The 18,772-nt window shown below is 51.5% G+C and overlaps 5 protein-coding genes across 5 annotated transcripts, besides 2 other annotated features; 2 read left to right on the forward strand and 3 right to left on the reverse strand.

Moving 5' to 3' along the window:
• The first annotated feature begins 757 nt into the window (after positions 1–757).
• Positions 758–775: a tandem repeat.
• Positions 776–1,496: 721 nt separating this feature from the next.
• Positions 1,497–1,523: a tandem repeat.
• A 2,564-nt stretch (positions 1,524–4,087) lies between these two features.
• EKO05_0001577 (uncharacterized protein) lies at positions 4,088–4,828 on the reverse strand (the record flags this gene model as incomplete). The annotated part of the gene is made up of 1 exon (XM_038945009.1): positions 4,088–4,828. One exon carries the CDS (start codon positions 4,826–4,828, stop codon positions 4,088–4,090), a length of 741 nt encoding a protein of 246 aa, XP_038802337.1.
• A 1,309-nt stretch (positions 4,829–6,137) lies between these two features.
• EKO05_0001578 (uncharacterized protein) lies at positions 6,138–7,301 on the forward strand (the record flags this gene model as incomplete). Its single annotated transcript, XM_038937269.2, has 1 exon — positions 6,138–7,301. One exon carries the CDS (start codon positions 6,138–6,140, stop codon positions 7,299–7,301), a length of 1,164 nt encoding a protein of 387 aa, XP_038802338.2.
• Positions 7,302–10,582: 3,281 nt separating this feature from the next.
• On the forward strand, positions 10,583–11,884 carry EKO05_0001579 (uncharacterized protein; the record flags this gene model as incomplete). Its single annotated transcript, XM_038945010.2, has 2 exons — positions 10,583–11,782; positions 11,828–11,884. 2 exons carry the CDS (start codon positions 10,583–10,585, stop codon positions 11,882–11,884), a joined length of 1,257 nt encoding a protein of 418 aa, XP_038802339.2.
• A 3,515-nt stretch (positions 11,885–15,399) lies between these two features.
• EKO05_0001580 (uncharacterized protein) lies at positions 15,400–16,611 on the reverse strand (the record flags this gene model as incomplete). Its single annotated transcript, XM_059635702.1, has 4 exons — positions 15,400–15,623; positions 15,684–16,073; positions 16,126–16,484; positions 16,535–16,611. 4 exons carry the CDS (start codon positions 16,609–16,611, stop codon positions 15,400–15,402), a joined length of 1,050 nt encoding a protein of 349 aa, XP_059491685.1.
• A 272-nt stretch (positions 16,612–16,883) lies between these two features.
• Positions 16,884–18,375, reverse strand: EKO05_0001581 (uncharacterized protein; the record flags this gene model as incomplete). The annotated part of the gene is made up of 4 exons (XM_038937381.2): positions 16,884–17,863; positions 17,917–18,073; positions 18,131–18,249; positions 18,303–18,375. The coding sequence occupies 4 exons, from the start codon at positions 18,373–18,375 to the stop codon at positions 16,884–16,886; spliced, it is 1,329 nt and encodes a 442-aa protein (XP_038802340.2).
• Between the last annotated feature and the right edge of the window lie 397 nt (positions 18,376–18,772).

Below are 18,772 nucleotides of genomic sequence, written 5' to 3' on the forward strand. Positions count from 1 at the left end.
TATCTCTCACCAAAATATGATATCCTGTCACAGGTAACGAACAGCCTCGAAGCAAGGATAGCTGTAGCTCGCCGTGCCATTCAATTATCGCCTTTGTCGTGGAGATCGCATGCCCTTTGTCTGAAATACGTCAAGGGACAGCCTGACACCAGCTGGTCAACAACCCGAATAGATGGATTGGAACCGGAAGCGACGGAACGGCTTGAACCAGGGACGGATGTCGAGAGTAGACATGTGATTCGTCTCATTCCCAGTAGTAGAGAGTGCGTCTACAGCAGCAACAAGCCTGTAGATTCTCTGCTGTACAATTGCTCTATCAGACTCTATTAGATTACTTCTAGGCAGATCTCGATGGACCATACCTTTCTCTCATTTCGAAACACGTTTACGACCTCTGACTTCATGAATCCAGTCCAACTACCGTGACTACTTTATCCGTCTTTACCTGGCCTCTAATTCCACCCGGTTCTTTCAGTCGTTCGCCCTGGAAATTCCTTCCACTGCTCCACCATTTTATCTCTACGATAGATTCACAAACCTAACATCTATCCATTAGTTGATCTACCTAGTCCATTATTTAGGAGACAGTACATTAAAAGACTTTTATACTGTATTATGCAGTTCGACATCTTGCAGGACATATCAACCGCATACAGGCAGACAAGAAGCTCAAACCGCGCTGGGCGATGCTATGCGATAGGTAATATGAGCCTGCCGAGGAAGGCAATGAACCAGGTGCGTTGGGGTGAAATGCTTACCCCCCCCCCCCCCCCCCAAACGCGATAGTTCTGGTGAATTTGCAAGCTGGAAGTCGTGGTATATTTCTGCTACCTCATCACTGATGTATTGACGTAAACAGACGCTGACTCCTGAGGTCATGGTGTTTGTACATGTGACCCTGAACATTGGCTTGACGCCCCCGCCTTGCTATCATCCCTCTACACCAAGAAGCTTGTATCGAGCACACCCCATCTTTCCTCCGGCACTGGCACGGTCATGCCCGAGTGCTATGATTGCCAGCAAGCAAACCGACGCTGCACTCTTCCGTTTGTTCAGCCTTTATAAAATCAAGGCCAGTGTAATAGAACCACAAAACACCAATTATGTCGACCACAACTTGATCAAGAGCGCTCCAGTCGCAGTTCAGAGGGTCTTCAAGTTCGAGTTGACATTAAAAGATGGGACTGGTGAGCTTGCGCGGAAAGTACTGAGAGCGAGTGAACAGATCACGAGTGACTTGTACAAAGAGTAGGAATTATGTGGGTATAGAATCTTTTGATTCTCACTTTCCATGTTCCGATCTCAGACCTTGTAGTGAATTGGTGTCGTCTTTCACATAAGGGGCCGCTTTAAAATGGCTGTGCTGAGGTTGGGACGCTCATAGCTTCCGAAAGCATCAAGTCGCGCCTACCAGAACCGTTTGGAAGTGCAATATTGTAGGGTATCTTAGATGGAATCGATGCTCAGGTTTATCTCCTTGAACAACCTATTTTTACCTTCACTTCACTTCGCTTCACTGCACTAGCGTTACCTGGCGCAGAACTCTCCCGTATATAACCTCATCTACCTCCCCGCCTCTGTTCCATGACACAACCTCATCGCAACTGAATCTACATGCATTTATTAGCTGTTTATACGCTTCTGCTCAGCATTTTAGCCATCACGGCTGTGCGGGCGCTTCCGCTCAACGCGTCCGCTGCTGGGGTTGGCAACTACATTGTCCAGACAGCCGGGGAATACAACCCCAGTAATCTTGCCTCCGACGCTATCTGGGACAAGTACCGGAAGAAGGGCGACCACTACCAATGTCTCTTTGAGGCCAACGATGAGAATGCTGGCCGCCTAGTCGAGGATTCACGTACACCACCATCAGCTCAGAGTGTTTGGAAAGGTAGTATGTACGGTAAGCGGCTGCCCTAAACACACTTCATTATACTTTGTGCTCACAGCGCGCGCAGCCGACCGCCACATCTGGAACTGGCACGAGTTACACTTTGACGAAGACGACTGCAACTTCGAGTACCTCAACCTCAAGGATGCCTTTGATGCTCTCAACCTCGATGCCTATTGCGAAGAAGAAGGCGGCCACAACATGGGCTGGGGTCTCGGCCATTACGATGAAGAGCAAGTCGACAAGATTACCGACCCTAACACCGACTTTTTCCCCATGATCCCTGTAATCGAACAAACTTACACAGTTGGTGATAAGATCTACAAGGTGTGCAGTCTGAAGTGGGCTCTTGTTTCACAGTACTGACGTCTATAGTCTACTGGCGGATACTACATCTTCGTCATCAACCAGATTGATGGAGCCATCGTCGCGCTGAATATTTTCAGCCCCCATAATGCGGTGAAGACACATTGGAGATCAATTGGAGGTACAGCCAAGGATGAAGACCTCCCAAAACTGCGCTACATGTCTGATCTGGTGTGGGGCAAATGGGTCGAGAACAATGACAATGTCAAGAATCTGCGCGTTTACGTTGTGCATAACGTGCTGAACACCGAGACCACGACGATCGTCTCGCGCGCCATGCGAAACAAGCTTGTACCTAAGCTAGATGTCTGGCCTGGCACCGCTTTCGACAAGGAGAAGGACCCTGTCGAGTTTCAGGCTATCATCGGTAAGTCAGACAATGGAATGGGCTATGGCTGACTCTATTATTTACTCGGTAACCTTGTTGACTTCTTTCAGGTTCACCAATTGGCGGCACGATGTCTATCCTACTTGCTCAGCACAAAGAAGAGCTTGGTAACAAGGAGATTTATCAGATCAATGTCATCTCGGACAGCAAGTCGATCAAGCCTTTCCAAGTGCCTGAATTGCACCTGTTCTTCCAGATTCGGGATGTGCCACCTCCAAAAAAGGCTCAGGAAGAGAGGTCTGTGATCGACAAACGAACCGGATATGACTCAGGCACCACTGATGCCGTGCGCCGAAGCCATCGGATTGTCTCGTCGCCAGCTGATAACACCATCCTGTCGATCACCAGAGACGTTTTCAGCGTCCGATATCTGCCTGATCACACCGAGATCACCAAGAATGATGACTACGAGGTACAGAAGGGCCTCGAGTGAATGAATTAAGCGCACAGCCAGCGAGGGTATTTGGAAGACGTATTTTGACAAGGGCAGTTGCTTTACATGCCTTATGCGTGCGACATCAGAAGGTGCCCGGAACCTGGACAGAAGGCTCGACACCAGTGATCAATCCTGGAACTGGTGACCTGGAGATACTCTTCCTACTGTATAGAATCTGTAGTCTCTAAGCCCAACAACGCATTCTAAGACTGCCGCAGTACCTACTAGCTTTGAAATTCTGATATGCTTACCTTAGTATGCAGAGTATCTGAAGACGTAGGGGCAACATAAGGGTGATGTCGAGGCTGACTATGATTGCGACATCGAGCGTCTCTACCTCAAGGAGGCGTTCGATGGACTTCGCCTTGATACAAGTCTCGATGAGGAGAACAAGCTTGCTCCAGGGCATAACACGGGTTTCAAATTGCAGCACTTCGACAAGACACTGAAGGACCCTAGCGGCGGGGAAATTGATGTGCTTGAGCAGCCGTACGTGATTGACAGTATCGCACGTACTACAAGTTTGGCGTAAACACTGCAGGCGATAAGATTTTACTCTTCCTCCAAAATACCCGGCAACTGCTCATCTCATTAGCTATCACCGGTATGGACCTAGTCAGCCCAAAACACGATAGTAACCCAGAGAGGGCCCGAGATTGCAAACGGTGCCAGCCGTGGCTCCACATGGTATTCCATATGAACAATATGTCTGCCGCTAATGAAGGACTTAGGAAGAGTTAAAGAGCTTTCGATCTTCAAGAGAGGAATGCCTTTTTAGAATCATAAAACCTTGTTCAAAAAGAACTTTCATTCACCTGCGTTGATATCAGCGCCTATGTAGCTAGCTTTCAGGATGGTTCCCAAGCATACCAGATACCGTTTCCACTCCCTACTCCCACATCATCTTTCAACCACACACTATCAAAACTGTTGAAGGAGGCAAAAAAGCACAAAAAGACAATATAATGCATGACTCGCTATCTGTGCCCCCTAAGCCCCAAAGCTGCTATGCACTTTTGGGCTGCCGAACCATACAAAAGTGCACATCCTTCCCTTCACCACCCCACTTCGTCCTGTCCCACTCCACCGCTCTTCTAACCTCGAATCCCCTCTTCTCATAAACTGGCCTCGCAACCTGCGTAGCATCTAGATACGTGACCAATCCCTCATTGTCCGCCTTTCCCGTTCCCCAGTCTAACAACAAGCTGCCAGCACCTCGACCCTGGTGATCGGGGTGAGTTGCAAAGCTATTCAACATGAAGAACGTGTTTTCCGTCCCCATGATCTCGCCGCGAGAAGCATCTAAGGGGTCGAAAAGAGAGGCCAGCGCATCAAGACGGAGTTCCGGGGGAAGGAAAGACGGAAAACGTGGGCCAAGAGGGCTATCTGTCTTCACTTCGACCTCCACAGGAATGGAAGCATGCTCAACGAGCTCTCCCCCTTCTTTCTTCCTCTCGTCTTTGCCGTCAACGTTCATCATCTTCCACACCGCAATTGCGATAGTTCGACCACCATTGTCTTCAGGGTCGTCTTTGCTCGGTGGTAGGTCGGTGTCGACGATCTTCCAGTGCCAGACGTTAGGTGCACCGATATCACGTTTACGATCTTCAGCTACGCCGAAAATGGATGCCTCGCTGATGGGACCTTTGTGTAGGACATCATGAGTTGGACCGTAATATGCCAGGGCACGAATGCGGATATAGGACAGTGCGTCTGCAGGGCGGAGGGGGTGGAGTTCAAGGGGCATGGCTGTTGTGCGCTTTGTTTATTCACCTGTGAGACCTTTGGGGGATCATTTCAGTTAAGTCCTCGAACAGTGTGCGCTAAGTCATGAGTCACTGTGAATAATTCCAACGGAAGTGAGTGTCTTTCCTACATCCCTCGTACCTGCCGTTTGGGACATCGCGACAAAGCCAAAATCTGACGTAAGACAAGAAAGCGTGCCACTCGGCAATTACCTTTCAACATGCAGCATTGAGTAAGCTTCAAGGGCAGAGCTTGGTGGGGGATAAGCTTCGAGTGAGCCAAGTCCAAAGATGCCCCACTTCGATAGTGAGGGAACCAGCATCAGCTTTGAAAACATCTTTCCGGTTTTTGTTTTCGAAATCTTCCAAGGAACAGATGATGGAAAAAAAGTTCTTAACTGTAGCCTCGAAGTGATAGAAGCAAGTTTCACGTCTTGGAACATCGAAGGAAAGCAAGGTGCGATGACGTCATGGGATTCTCGAGCATAGCTACCAATCGCGTTGGCCATCATCACGGAATGCAGTACTGCTAATGATTATGTTAGAGTTCCGAGAACCGAATTTGCGCCACGGTGTTTCATTCAACGCGCAAAGCGCGAGCATGAGCCATTCACACAACTAGCGGGCCCTGTTGGCACAGCCTCCTATGGCTACCCCGGTCTATGTATTGTCTTGCCACTACAATGAGCCAACAACGTGTACAAATGATCAGCATTCCTTATTCCTTGTTTACATTCATGCAATCCTTCCACTTATGCTTCAAGTTGGGCACGCGATGTGAAGTGTGGCTTCCTCATTGGTGGCTTGTTTGCTGCACCCTGTAATCCTTCACTCGGCGCACGTACTCCCAGGTCGTAGTATCTACGTACCCTCAAACAAACTTGCAGAAATTCATTCTTCAACTCTAAGGTCAGTTTGTTCTTACCCACATCTAGCAACAACCTTCTGTCGCATTTCGAGCCCCATCAATGGGCAATACATCCAGCTCGCCGGTACAGAAGTGCCTAGAGAGTGCGGTAGGCGGGAACAAAGACCTATTTGCTCTCAAAGATACGCCATTTTTTCAGATTGCGCATGTCAAACCGTACAATCTCGGTATAGCGGTTACGCCGGCGGCAGTCACTTACCCTGAAACCACCGAGCATATTTCTGCGATTGTAAAATGCGCTGTTGGAAACAAGTTAAAGGTTCAGCCGAGGTGTGGAGGGCACTCGTATGCCAACTATGGTAATTTGTTCCCGTCATATACCTTTTGCTTTGTTGATCTCGTGGACAGGGATCGGTGGAGAAGACAACACTATCGTAGTCGATATGAAGCACTTCCAGCAGTTCTTCATGAACAACTCCACTTGGCAAGCTACGATCGGTGGAGGCACCCTTCTCAGTGACGTGACCAAGCGTTTGCATGAGAATGGAAACCGTGCGATGGCACATGGCACCTGTCCGCAGGTTGGCATTGGAGGACATGCAACCATCGGTGGATTGGGCCCAAGCAGTCGTATGTGGGGTTCAGCTCTCGATCACGTTGAGGAGGTCGAAGTCGTACTCGCCAACTCCACAGTTGTTCGCGCTTCTGAGAAAGAAAATCCGGACATCCTGTTCGCTGTGAAGGGTGCCGCAGCAGGCTTCGGTATTGTTACAGAGTTCAAAGTGCGCACACAAGCCGAGCCCTCGGAGACTGTTCTCTACACGTACAACATCCAGGGCGGGTCCAGTGCGGATAAAGCCGAAGCGTTCAAAAAGTGGCAAGAACTTATCTCTGACCAGACCCTCTCACGCAAGTTCGCCAGCCAGTTTATCCTCACCGAGCAATTCGGCACTATTGTCACTGGCACCTTCTTCGGATCACAGAAGGAATATGACAGCCTCAACATCTCGAGCCGCCTGCCCAACAGCGACGATTCAGTTGTTGAGCTTAAGGACTGGCTAGGCGTAGTTGGCCATTGGGCAGAGGATGTTGCACTTGACATTGTTGGGGGTGTTTCGAGCAATTTCTACGCCAAGTCACTGGCCTACACAGAGGATGATATCATCCCGAGTGATGGTGTCGACAAGCTGTTTGCCTACGTCGACAAAGCCGACAAGGGCAACGCCATCTGGTTTATCATCTGGGATCTGGAAGGTGGCGCCATAAACGACGTTGCGCCGAACGCCACTGCATACGGCCACAGGAACGCACTGTTCTACCATCAGGCATATGCTGTAAATCTCTTCGGGAAGATCGGTGACAAAACGAAGAAGTTCCTGACGGGTTTTAACGATGCTGTCACTGATGCGCTGCCAGATCACGACAAGGGTGCATATGCCGGTTATGTAGATCCAGCATTAGGTGAAAACAGTGCGAGTCTGTACTGGGGTGGAAATGTGGAAAGGTTAGAGAACATCAAAGCGCAGGTCGACCCTGATGATGTGTTCCACAATCCACAGAGCATCAGGCCGGCACACCGATCAGCGAAGCTGCGAGCAAAGACCTGAGAATCCGACTATGCTCTGAACGTTATATGTATCATAGAGGATAGTCCATGTTTAGTACCAGTGAGCGCTCTTTTCTGAGGAGGCACTAAGTCAAGCAGAGTTCAAGTTGAGTTGATGACATCTGTTTCGTGTGCTGGTCCGAACTTGCAGTCGTAAGAAGATGCCTACCGTTTCAGCTTGGGCTTCTGGAAAAGCGCTGAGCCCTTTGCCAGCCGCTTTCCTGACGTATGTAGGATCCTAGCTCTTTCAAATATGTCGAACGAAGGCGAGCATATTGACATTTGGATAGGGTTTCCATATCCCACCCTCGCCTTATACTACTTGTCTTCGTAAGCTGGTCAGTGAGCGATATCTTAAGCTCAGTGATGAGCAACCAAGACCAAAGTGCGACGTGGTAGGTTGCTCCTTCATTGAACCGGACGTCGTAGTTCCAAACAAGTACTATTTGTAAAACGTTATATGAGTGACTGCACTTGCGGAAACATTAGCCATTCTGGGTTGCGCTCTGAAGCCATACCTTCTAGTAGTGTTTACCGATGGCGTGATCGCGCTCGGCTTCTTCCTTGCTGTCTTCTCAGTTGTGCCCTATTCGCAAGCACACTACCCCTAGCTATTGTTATCATCATTTCTTTTGGGCCAACTTCTGTTGTTCGGGTCCTCAGTGGCTGCAGAGGAGCGTTTGATAGTCGATAACGATAATGTTTGGCTGGGGCTTCTGCCGCATGCGATGTCTTTCGCGGTCTTTTGGCTCAGCGAGCATCTTTGGGTCCGCCTCGTTCCTAATGGAACCATAGCGGAAGTGCCAGATCGGCTCCAAAATCGTGGGTGCGCACGAGTCATGTCCGGTACTGCGCAAGTTGGTGGCTGGGCTAGTTGCTCGGAGCCATTCGGCCGAAGTGAATTGGAGTAAGAAACACGGCATTCGTGACCCGGCAAGTGATGGTGATCCCGCATGTATGTATTCAGACAGTATTGAAGGATGAATGCTGGGCTGCAGTTGGCTGGCACAGGATCGGTACCATCTGAGGGTGTAGTGAATGCAGCGAACAGGTGGGGCTTATGCGTATCAACTATTGAGAGGCGCTTTCATGCCTCACGGATGCAAATCCGAGCAAGCCGGATGCTTGGTATCCAACGCCATTGATGTTCGTATCAAAGTCCTGAAGCTATCCGCGGCGCGGCTTGCGCTTGACGCAATTGTCGGATGTGAGGTTGCGCCCAGTTTCGCCTACCTGTACCAACTCATACAAGCCTACCTCAATCTCGCTTTCGTTCGTGCTGTAGTAGTCCAATGATGAGCTACTGAGCGCCAAACACGCAGTCTAACTTGTTGGGTCCGAGGTTACATTGGCGCCTCTTTACGCAGATTTATGTGGACTGGAGTAGTGGGAGATTGCAGTGATAGGCGAAGTGTGGGTTCTGATCCCACCACTTGACCAATGCCGGAACATGCTCGAGCTATCTATCGTGGATGCACTCATATGCACCTTCGAACTGTCGCACCCAACTTCGTGCGCCATCTCATGCGCCCTTCCTCTATATTGACATGAGGCTTGAAGGAAGCAGAGGAATTGCACGTACCACATCAGTGCTACAAATGTGCAAAAGGCTTCAACTTCTTCAGACAGTTGACTGTATCCTGCCTTTAGGTGAACACATAGTAATAGCACCCTTTATCAACCTTCAAGCTTAGTTTACTCGGGGTAAAGGAAAACATACCGAGTGGGATGCCACTACCGGTCTTCGTTGTGTAGACTAGTGGGTACAGTAGCTCATCCCACCCATGTGGGTAGAAGCGATATGCAGCATGCAGTATTCCCTTGCTTGAAACGACAATGCGGCAGAGGGCGTCCAAATGATGGTGATTAAATAGAGCTTCCATGCCCATTGCTGAGAGAGATTTCGCTCCTTTTTGTTCACATGGTACCCTCAGGCATTTGGTACTGCTGAATTTAGGGACGCCCTCTTTCGTTGCCATTGTCGATCCGCTCTTCTATGCTCCGGCGCCTCTCGAGCTTATACCTCACCATACTTCAAGAGTGACTCTGCCCGTCACACTCGAACTGTCTCGGGCATGCAGACGACCCATCGATGTTGGTATGAACTTCTCTGAGTTGCACGGAGCGGAAGAGGAGCTTGAGTCGTCTGCACTGCCACTGAGAGCCTCCAGTCTTCACAAGGACCAGCTGGCGATTCTGCCTTACTGGACAGAGTTGCCAGTCGTACACCGCTTTCGTCCACTTCAAACGCACATAATGCCACCTCGATGCTGCTGCCAAAGATCGAAGGATGATCAAGTATATCGGCTCATTTCGGCGTAGTGCATGCAACTTCTGGCACCTGATGGTAGTCGTCTTGCCCTGTACGGCATAGGAACATACTTCGCCACATACATGGCGGACCAGGCACGATACTGGCGAGGAAGTGACAGGTCATCTCCTCAAAGTCGCACAACAACAAGCATGGTGAGTTGCCAGACGGTGCTGCACTGCCCCATGCCGTCATGGAGCATCCAGGTGAGGTCCTTTGGCCCTGATCAAACTCTAGCTTGATAGCTTGACGTGTTGAGTACACCGAGACAAGTTGCTTTCATGTCGTGAACAACCGTGTATCTTCTTTAAATTCTCCCCACACAAGGCCCTCATGACGCTCCAAGGCCGCGCCTGTATATCCCGCAACCCCAGAGAAGACGATGCCTACTCATCATTGGGGAGGTCCGGCCCAACGACTCTTCGATCAATAAAGTGAAGCTGGACAAGGGTTGTCAGGAGCTTGTGCTCCCAAGGTTGGTGGAGGACTCCAGAGGGTCGTGGTTCTTTCTCAACCCCCCTCTTGCAACGAGGCTCATAGACCCAGCGCACCCCGTTCCTCTTCGCACGGCATCACTGCAAACAGCCTTTTTATCTTGTCCGACCGTCTCCTTCCTGCCAACTTCCTGCTTAACCTTTGGTGCAGCCCCGCCGAAACCAGGTCTAACGTCGCAAGGCTGAATAACGGCCACAGCCGCGCTTGGCATTCGGTCTGACCTTCATCGTGTTAGGAGTCTTCACGTCCATCGACCTCTTCCCGCTGAACACACAGGACGACTCGTGAACCTTCTCTTCGACAACGACAACGTCTGGCTCAACTTGTGTCTGCTGATCGTGACTCGCTAGACGGCTTCGACATATTCGACTGATCAGTTCGGAGGCAGCTTCCCACGTCGCGCCCCTGCTACCAGCTATCCGTCCAGACCCGACTCTCTAACGGCATTCTCCATTTCTCCCCAACTGCATGTCATCATGAATGACTTTCCTAACCGCGATCTGGTCCGTGGCCACTGTCGCAGAAATCTTGAACGGACACGCTCGCCGACTGGCGTTGATAGTCGAGCTCAGGGCTCTGCATCCAGTAGTAGGAGCCTTCATGCACACCCAAGCTACGTCGATACTGGAGTCGTCGAGCATAGTGCGACTTTCCCCAATGACATGCAGCACCCGGCGCAGACAACTGTCACTCTAGGCAACGCACCGCAAAACCACATCGTAAGCGGACGATCATCTGCCTTCGCGAGTTGTATTACGCATCAACCATCGAGAGCACAGGAAGAATTTGGCTCGCTTCAGTCCACCTCTTACTCCACGATGCCGGATCCACGTATCCGGCCTTCTGTTTTCCAAACCTATCAGCAGGAGGGATGGTGGCGGGCACCCGATGGTCAATGGGAATTTCAGGACTCGATCATGAATGAGACAAATTATGAGATGGTGCCGAACAGTTTCGCAGCTCCTACAAATGAAGAGCCAGGCGTTACCGATCTGTACTTCTACCCTGGAAATGATAACATGCCTGACCAGAATATGGACGCTCACCCTGGAGTGCCCCATGTTGCAGGACAGTATGCACCTTTCGATCAGTCGGTATCCGAGCCAAGCGTGAATCAGATGGGAGACTCGCAACCGCACATCTCGGACACTGCCTCAGGCTCCTCGATATCTTTGCAGCCAGGCGATCTTATGGACCTCTCTCACAATCAGTATAGTTATGATGAGAACCAAAGTTTTTTCGCGAACCAACTCGAGGCGCCATGGTCGAGCACCAACACGCGGTCGGACGGACATGATTACTATTCATTTGTGAGCCCCAGAATCCACGAACCGATCGAGTCATGCACAACGTCCACATCGCGAGATAGTGATGGAGATGGAAGCTCAGTGCCGATATACAACCAGGCTACATCTCGAGCAACGTTCGATTCGGAAGTTGACGACATTTTGGGTGAAAGCTCGGCCACCATCCGAGACGATCCGTACTTTGTAGGTTCCACATCGACAAACAATTATTTGACTCCATATGTACGGCCGAGCACGTTCAGTACGTTGCCTGACACACTGATGGAAGTTGGATCGCGATTGCGGACAAGGGAGGACACACCATCGCAGACGACAGGTGTCGAGGGTGAAGACCATGAAGCGGTCCAGGACAGGGACAGAATGGTGTACGTATGATCTGTGACTGATGAGTAGCACATAGCTAACCAGAAACAGCTGTACGGATCCTCGAAGTTCTCTTTTGATCCCTTTGCCAGGATCACCTTACTCTAATACACCAAGCACTCCTTCTCAAATGAGTGTGACGTCTTCATCAATATCAACTGTCTTACTTTGCAATGAAGACGATTGCAAAGTTCAATTCACTGGGGAGTACCGTAAAGGGAACTTGGCTCGCCACAAGCGTCGTAAACATAGAGGTATGCCAGGCGACTATCTCTGCGAGTATTCTCGCTGTGATCGGTTTTTCAATCGATCAGATGCCCGTCTTAAGCATTACCGGAGGCATCACGCCCACCTTGTTGCTCGGCCAATGGTGCCTCGGGGGCCTCAAGGTGGCAGTCGTGCACACCCCTAGCCTTTCAAAGTGTGCAGACGGCATACCAACCTAGCATGAACTAGTACAGCTGGGAGCCAATCGCAGTCGAAGTTATTTGGCGTGTAAAGCAGGTCCTGCACTTGAGTTTGTGCCATTCCGCCCCACTCACGAGGCTGTTTGAACCGCCAAGACAAGTCTATCCTAGCAGCTTGCTACTTCGTTTCGATGCGATCCGCTTTGGCATTGTGTTTTTGTGGTGGTCGTAGTACTATGTCATCGAGTGTATTTGTCGTATTTCGATGCTCTTCCCCTCCTAGGTTTTGCTCATTTGGACCACCGTTTCTTACTGTGACTGTGGAACACAAGCAGGAAGCTCGGCGCGTAGTGTTTGTTTTGTTCTCATATGTTCGAGGCGTTCAGGCGTTGGAATTGGCTTCGTTCCCTTTGTATTCCCTATACGTTAGTGAGGGTTAAAGTCTAGCCACAGATTTAAGCAGCTGGCGAAAAGGAGTCAAGGCAGCTACGGACTGCCACGTGCGAGCAGCTCGGGCGAAGGCAGACAACAGGCCGGCATATCTGTCTTTCGAGATACGCTTGCAGAGCATTGAGAGGATGGATGGCCGCGGATGTGGGAGCGGCGATGGGCAGTAGAGTTTGGACAAAGACGAGCGGGCGGGGGCGCTAAAATAAGGTCAGCATGGTGTCCGGATCCACTTAGTCCTTCAACGAACGACGACGCTCATACTCACGTCCTCCACTCGACCTCTTTACCTCCTCGAATCATCGACGCCTGGGACGACTGTACTATAGGTAGCTGCCAGATGAGCTGAGTGCGCTCGATAGCGACATGAACAGCGTGGCAGAAGCTGCCATATTGTGAAGACGGCGAAGGCTTCGTGAGGGTGTTTACGGGAAAGAGGAGAAAGACAGGTCTGCGGACATTGCGTTAGGTTGCAGTCTGGGGTGGCCTGTCTCGATCGAAACAGGCTGCGAAAAGCAATCCTCTCGAGAACGATGATCCTTGGCATCAGAAACGGGGCAACGAATCGAACGACTACGACGATCAGTCTCGACTCTCCTGTATGATCAGAGTCTCCTTTGCTTCTGTTGCCTGTTCACAACCGGTGTTACTTTTGGAGCCCATGCGGATGAGCCGGATCTCTTTGCAAGCTCAGATGACTGGATCAGGGGAGGATTCCCGTCCTCTTATAAGATGAGCGAGTTAAAAGGTAGTTGGTTGAGCCATGTATTTTGCGTATTGTCATCATCATCATGGGATTTCTTAGGTGTGGGCCACATGGCGGCTGTTGATTAGTATCTCGCACTTGCCGCGCGTAGACTCCTTCGCCCTTACCACTTGAGCGCTACGATAGGCTATATGTAAGTGTCATAAGCAATAGCGTTTCGATTTGAAGGACCCAATACACAGACTAGCATCTTCCCGCTTACAAAATCCCAAGCTTCAAAGGCCAACCATTGCCCAGGCACAGTATAACTGGACGCGACGGAATACTCAGCCACATTCTTGCGCACTCCATTAGCAGCCAGCTCGTCGAACTTGATTGCTTGTATCGCAGGCGAAGATTTGACGGAAGCTTCAACCGAGATTCATCCACGTTATCATTCACGCCTTCTTCCCAGCTCGCCACTTCAACTTCCGGCTCTCAGATCTAGCAAATCAACCAAAACATCCTTTGCAAGAGTGGAAAGGAGAATTTCAAATATAAGCACATATTCGCCTCTGGCGTAGACACAGCCACGCAGCTCTGCAACGTTACCTTTATAAATCTGAACACCGCGTATGTCCGAACACTACTTGCCACCCTCTTCTCAGCTCTACTGCATCCACGTATTGTCCACAGTCTCTCCAGCCATGAAAGAAATGTGGTTGTTGTCAAGTCGAAGTCCGACATGTAGCTAAGGCGGACTCGCTTGCGCATGCATGAAGCGGTCAGGACTATAATAGGCCGCATAAGATACACACCAATGCTGCGACCAATCAGGGAACTTTGCGCAAAGATTCGAGGTGATATATCTCATGTTGATAACCCAAGATGCAGGACACCGATCCTTCAGGAACACACGAAGATTGGAGGAGGAGATAGATCTTCCAGACGTTTCCACATATAACAGGGGGTGCAGGCATCTCCTGCAAGACCTCTAAAATGTCAGGCTATCGTTTCTTTACTGCTGGCCGGTAGAGCAATGCCTGGACGAGAACACCAGCCGAATTAGAGACCGTTACGGGACTGCTCACCATTCAAACATACTTATCGACCAGAAGCCATAAGCTCGTGCCCTCATACCAATCACCACCAAACACTCTCCGTGCAACCTCCTGATCACTCAGCCAAACACTGATGCCAGAAATCCCGGCACAGACTCACACAGAACCATGCGTTACGTCAAACACCGGAAGAGAACCATGACTCCCCGCTAAATCCCTGAACACAAGCTGCATATGCATCATGCAAGCAGCAGAGAAACACCAACACCCAAGAGAATCTCCAATCTCGAGCTTGCCCTCTCCAGAACCCCAGTCCCACCCTCGAGTCGATCACACCGAGGACGCAGCACCCAAAAGCCTGTAACGAACTTGCCTACCTCCCCGATCCTCGAATGCATTGCATGCGAAACCAAACTCAACATGACAGGGCTGGTGCTGTCTTGTCGATTCCACTTCCCCATCAAGCGACGAGACATGGAATTTCCAGATCTCGCTTCCATGACTCATGCTCATCCAGACTGTACAGCTTCCATTCAAAAACTACACTGCCTTGGGAGAATGCAGGTGTGCATGTGTACAGGTCACCGGACGAGCTTTCAGGCACTGCTGCCCTACCATGCATGTCCAACGCCACAATAGCAACCTTATTGTGGCTCTGGACCCATGTGTTGGATGCCAGCATGTGGCACTTGAGGATTGCAGGTCGACTGGGCGACTGCAGATGCGCCGTGCAACACCACATGTTTGTATAGCGAGGAGTACGGCCTTGCCGATTGTGGCCAGTGTCGAGCGAACACATGCTCCAGTGCATGCTGGATCGACAAACACACATCTTCTGGATTTGCCTTGATGACTTCCACATCATTGGCGTTATGAACGACTTTGCTTTTTCATTTATGCGACTGGCTCAGGATCTACCTTATCGTTTTCGTCACACGATGACAGCCACTTTCCAACTGCTCTACGCCGCATCATACCGGCTTCTGACAAGCGATGAGCCTGTGAAACCCACCCAGCACCAGCTTATCGTTGCAGAGGACCACCAACTTTTCTCGAGAGTCTCGTTGCACCAAGCATGGAGTTTCCAAAGCCCTGTGACATCCTAGCCTGTCCTCCTGGCTGCTGCTGCTGCATCATGGGTGAGGCTTGGTATGGCGGTCCAATATTCGTATGGAGTATGGGACCTTGACGTGTTCCGCCAATTATTGGTAGGCGGTTTTGTCGTGGCGTTCCGATAGATGCAGGTTCTGCTTGTGATCAGAGATGCTGGTGCTTTGGGTCAAATTCAAGGAGCAGAGTGAACTTACGACCGCTATGGACTTGAACACCCAGGCCACGCCCTTGCAAGCGCGGAGCATATGTAGGAGTAGGGCCAACACCAACACTACCAGAGCTGCCACTGCCTGCTCTGTTGTGTATCTTGGCCCCACCAAACTGCTGAACAACACCCGGCTGACTGTAAGCTCCTGTACCAGTCCTGACGCCTGGCATACGATCGATGGACCGGTTGCCTTGAGCGGTTTGAATCGTCAGCTCTGCCTGATCACCTGCTGCCACAGCAACATGAGATGCCATCTCTTGTTGCCTCATGGCATTACACATTTGTTTAACGCGTGCAATTTCTCTTGCCTTATCCCTGTACGCGGTACTAAGATCGTTGTTCTTCGTCTCAAGAGCATCTTGGTCTACTTGCTGAGCTATGCATAAATCAGCTGCAGTGCCTGAGGCCATCAGTGAAGATACACTCACCTCGCACCTTTTCCTGTAGCACCTTGATCTGGGAGTTTGCATCATGAATGAGCTGGTCCATCTGCTGACTGAGAACATTGTATTTTTCGGTCAATCCTCTCGCCAAGTGCTCTTGGTAGATGATCTCTTGAGATGTCTGGTAGCTGTGAAAGGCCAAACTACGACTTGCACACTCCATGATGATGGTCGGACTGAGGCCGCTCAGTACGCTCGTTTTGTAGTCTTCTGACGGATTGAGACCAGCAACAACGACATCGTCAGGGTTCTGCAGCGGCGCATTGCATGCCGGACAGATCCTGTGATCATTCTGCGATCTGGACAATCCAGTCGTGTCTGCGCACTGTGTACAGAAGACATGGCTCCGATTCATCAGCTACTGGATGCTGTAAAGTGGAGCTGTGGGAATTACCTGCATGTAGTGACGACAGCGCGATCGCGCAGCTGTGTCCGACACTTCAGGTCGTTACACCTGAGCATGAAATCCATCTGACAGGAGTTGGTGGGAGAACGGAAGAGTTTGGCAGACCGAAGGAAAGTGCATCTCGCGCTAAACGCGTAAGCACGTGGGCTGCATCGTTGAGGCAAGAGCGCCTGCTCGAAGAGGCGCGCCACGGGACTGAGAGTTTAATGTATTCCAATTCTTGGTATCGTGGTATATCGCTGCGTTATGCAAAATTGTAAGGATGATTCTAGAGCCGATTGGAATTAGATCGCTGGAGCCGTGCCATGATGCGACTCTCTGCGGCCCTCGACCGGGCCTACCGATCTTCCTTGTCAGGCTTTCTCCTCTGTCTTGTGCTCTTCTTTCCGGTGTTTGCTGTTTCATCCTCCTCTTCATCTCGCCCTTTGATCAAGTCATGATCTAACCCCCATTCTTCGTTATCACACCAGTCTTCCCCATCACTCATCTCGCCAACGTGTCCCTCGGCTTTGCACCATTTGAATACGTCCTGCCGCATACGATCCGCCTGCATCAGGCCATGATACAGGTCTGAGGTTGCTCGTGCGACCTCTTCCTGCTTTTGCACGTACGCCATGAGCAGCATGCGCGTTTCTTCGGCTTCGTTGGACGGCAGGCCAAAGTCGCGATCAGGGAGTGAGTTGGTGGAGAAGAGGAAAAGCGGGTGGATTTGACCAGCAAGACTCGAGGGGGAATTTGGCGGCGAGGGAGTTGATGCTGCCTGAGCTCGGGCACGTGTGGTCATGCGGTGGGCAGCCTGGGAAGTATCGTCAGAAGCATCGTCGCCGCCCGGGGATTGCGGCTCTTCGCCATTCTCTTGAGCCCGGTTTGTATCTGCTTCATGCGCTGTGCCGTTGGCTGTGGGTTTGGTACCGTTCAGCGCTTCTGAGTCTGTTGTACCATTGGGCTTGTCTTGGAGGACATGGTTGAGGTGTCCTGCGTCTTCCATCGCAGTGTCTTGAGCGCTATCTAGCATAGTGTTTGCCTCGTCACGCGAACCTGGTTGCGAAGCACCATTCAGAGCGCGCTGAGCTGTGCCACTGGACCCGGAAGTGCCCAAAGGCGCATCCACCATGGCTGCCAGGGCTGCAGGTGCAAAGGTCGAGTCTCCCTGCAGCTTGATGAACAGCTGTTTCGCTCGTGCGATAGTGATTTGCTCTTTCCGCCAGAGGGCGCCGGCTTCGCTCGCCAAGTTTGTGAGGTGTGTGGACGTGTATGGGACGCTCATAGATCGATGGGAGGGCAGATCAGCGGCAGACGTCAATGGTCTCAGCAACCCTGTGTGTCTCGTCAGCTGCTGTCTTTTGCGCCGACAATGTGGGCCTGCCTACGTTCCAAGCGTATTTCTGCGTACGGATTCTCCTCAACCGACTCCAGGTCGTCCTCGTCCTCATACTCGTCCGAGGGTTCGACGATGTCGCCGTCAGGGTCGTATCGCGGGGGATTGCGCTGCAGGATGTACCTGCGATAACCGGCGTGCTCTACGCGCTGTGGACACGGTCAGTCTGAGCCGAGGCAGAGGCAGCGCGGTGGTGGGCGACGCACCTTTTTGTACGGTCGAGGGTCAATCAGGAAGTCTGGGTCGTTTGCGCGCGCATACTGGGACTTGCGCTTCAGGTCCTGTCTGTAGTCGGCGAAAGGAGAGTCTGTGTCTGCGGCGTCCGCTGCGGCCGTCAGTCTGCGTTTCTAGCTGGGGCGGAGGCGGGCGGGCGCATACAGTCGGTGCCTCGCAGTATCTTCCTCTTCATGGAGAAGATGGTGTCTATGATTTGCTGCTGCTGGCCTGCCATTGCGACGGCGGCCTGTTGGCCAGCTCGAGCGAGGAACTGGGTGCTGTCGTGGGAGGAGTGAAGGCTGGCGTGACTGGCGTGGTTGGCGTGGTGGGCGTCCAGAGTCCAAAGGCAAGCTTGCACGTGGTCCGCCGGGGAAGAGGGGGCAAGAGGAAGAGCAGCGGGGGTGCTGGGGGCAGAAGAGCTCTGCGCGCAACGGGCGAGTGTGCGTAGGAGAGAGTGCAGGGCGGAGAACCCTGGAAACGACCGGCAACAGCTCTAGCGCGGCGGCCATGGATGAAAGGTGCCCGCTGATGACATCGCGGAGCAACACCAACTCCGGTGCATGTGCATGCGCATGGCAAGCGGCAGCAGCAAACGCAGTACGCACGTCGCCAAACCGGGGCCATCCACCATA

Source organism: Ascochyta rabiei, chromosome 2 (assembly GCF_004011695.2).
Source record: "Ascochyta rabiei chromosome 2, complete sequence".
Lineage (NCBI taxonomy): Eukaryota > Fungi > Ascomycota > Dothideomycetes > Pleosporales > Didymellaceae > Ascochyta > Ascochyta rabiei.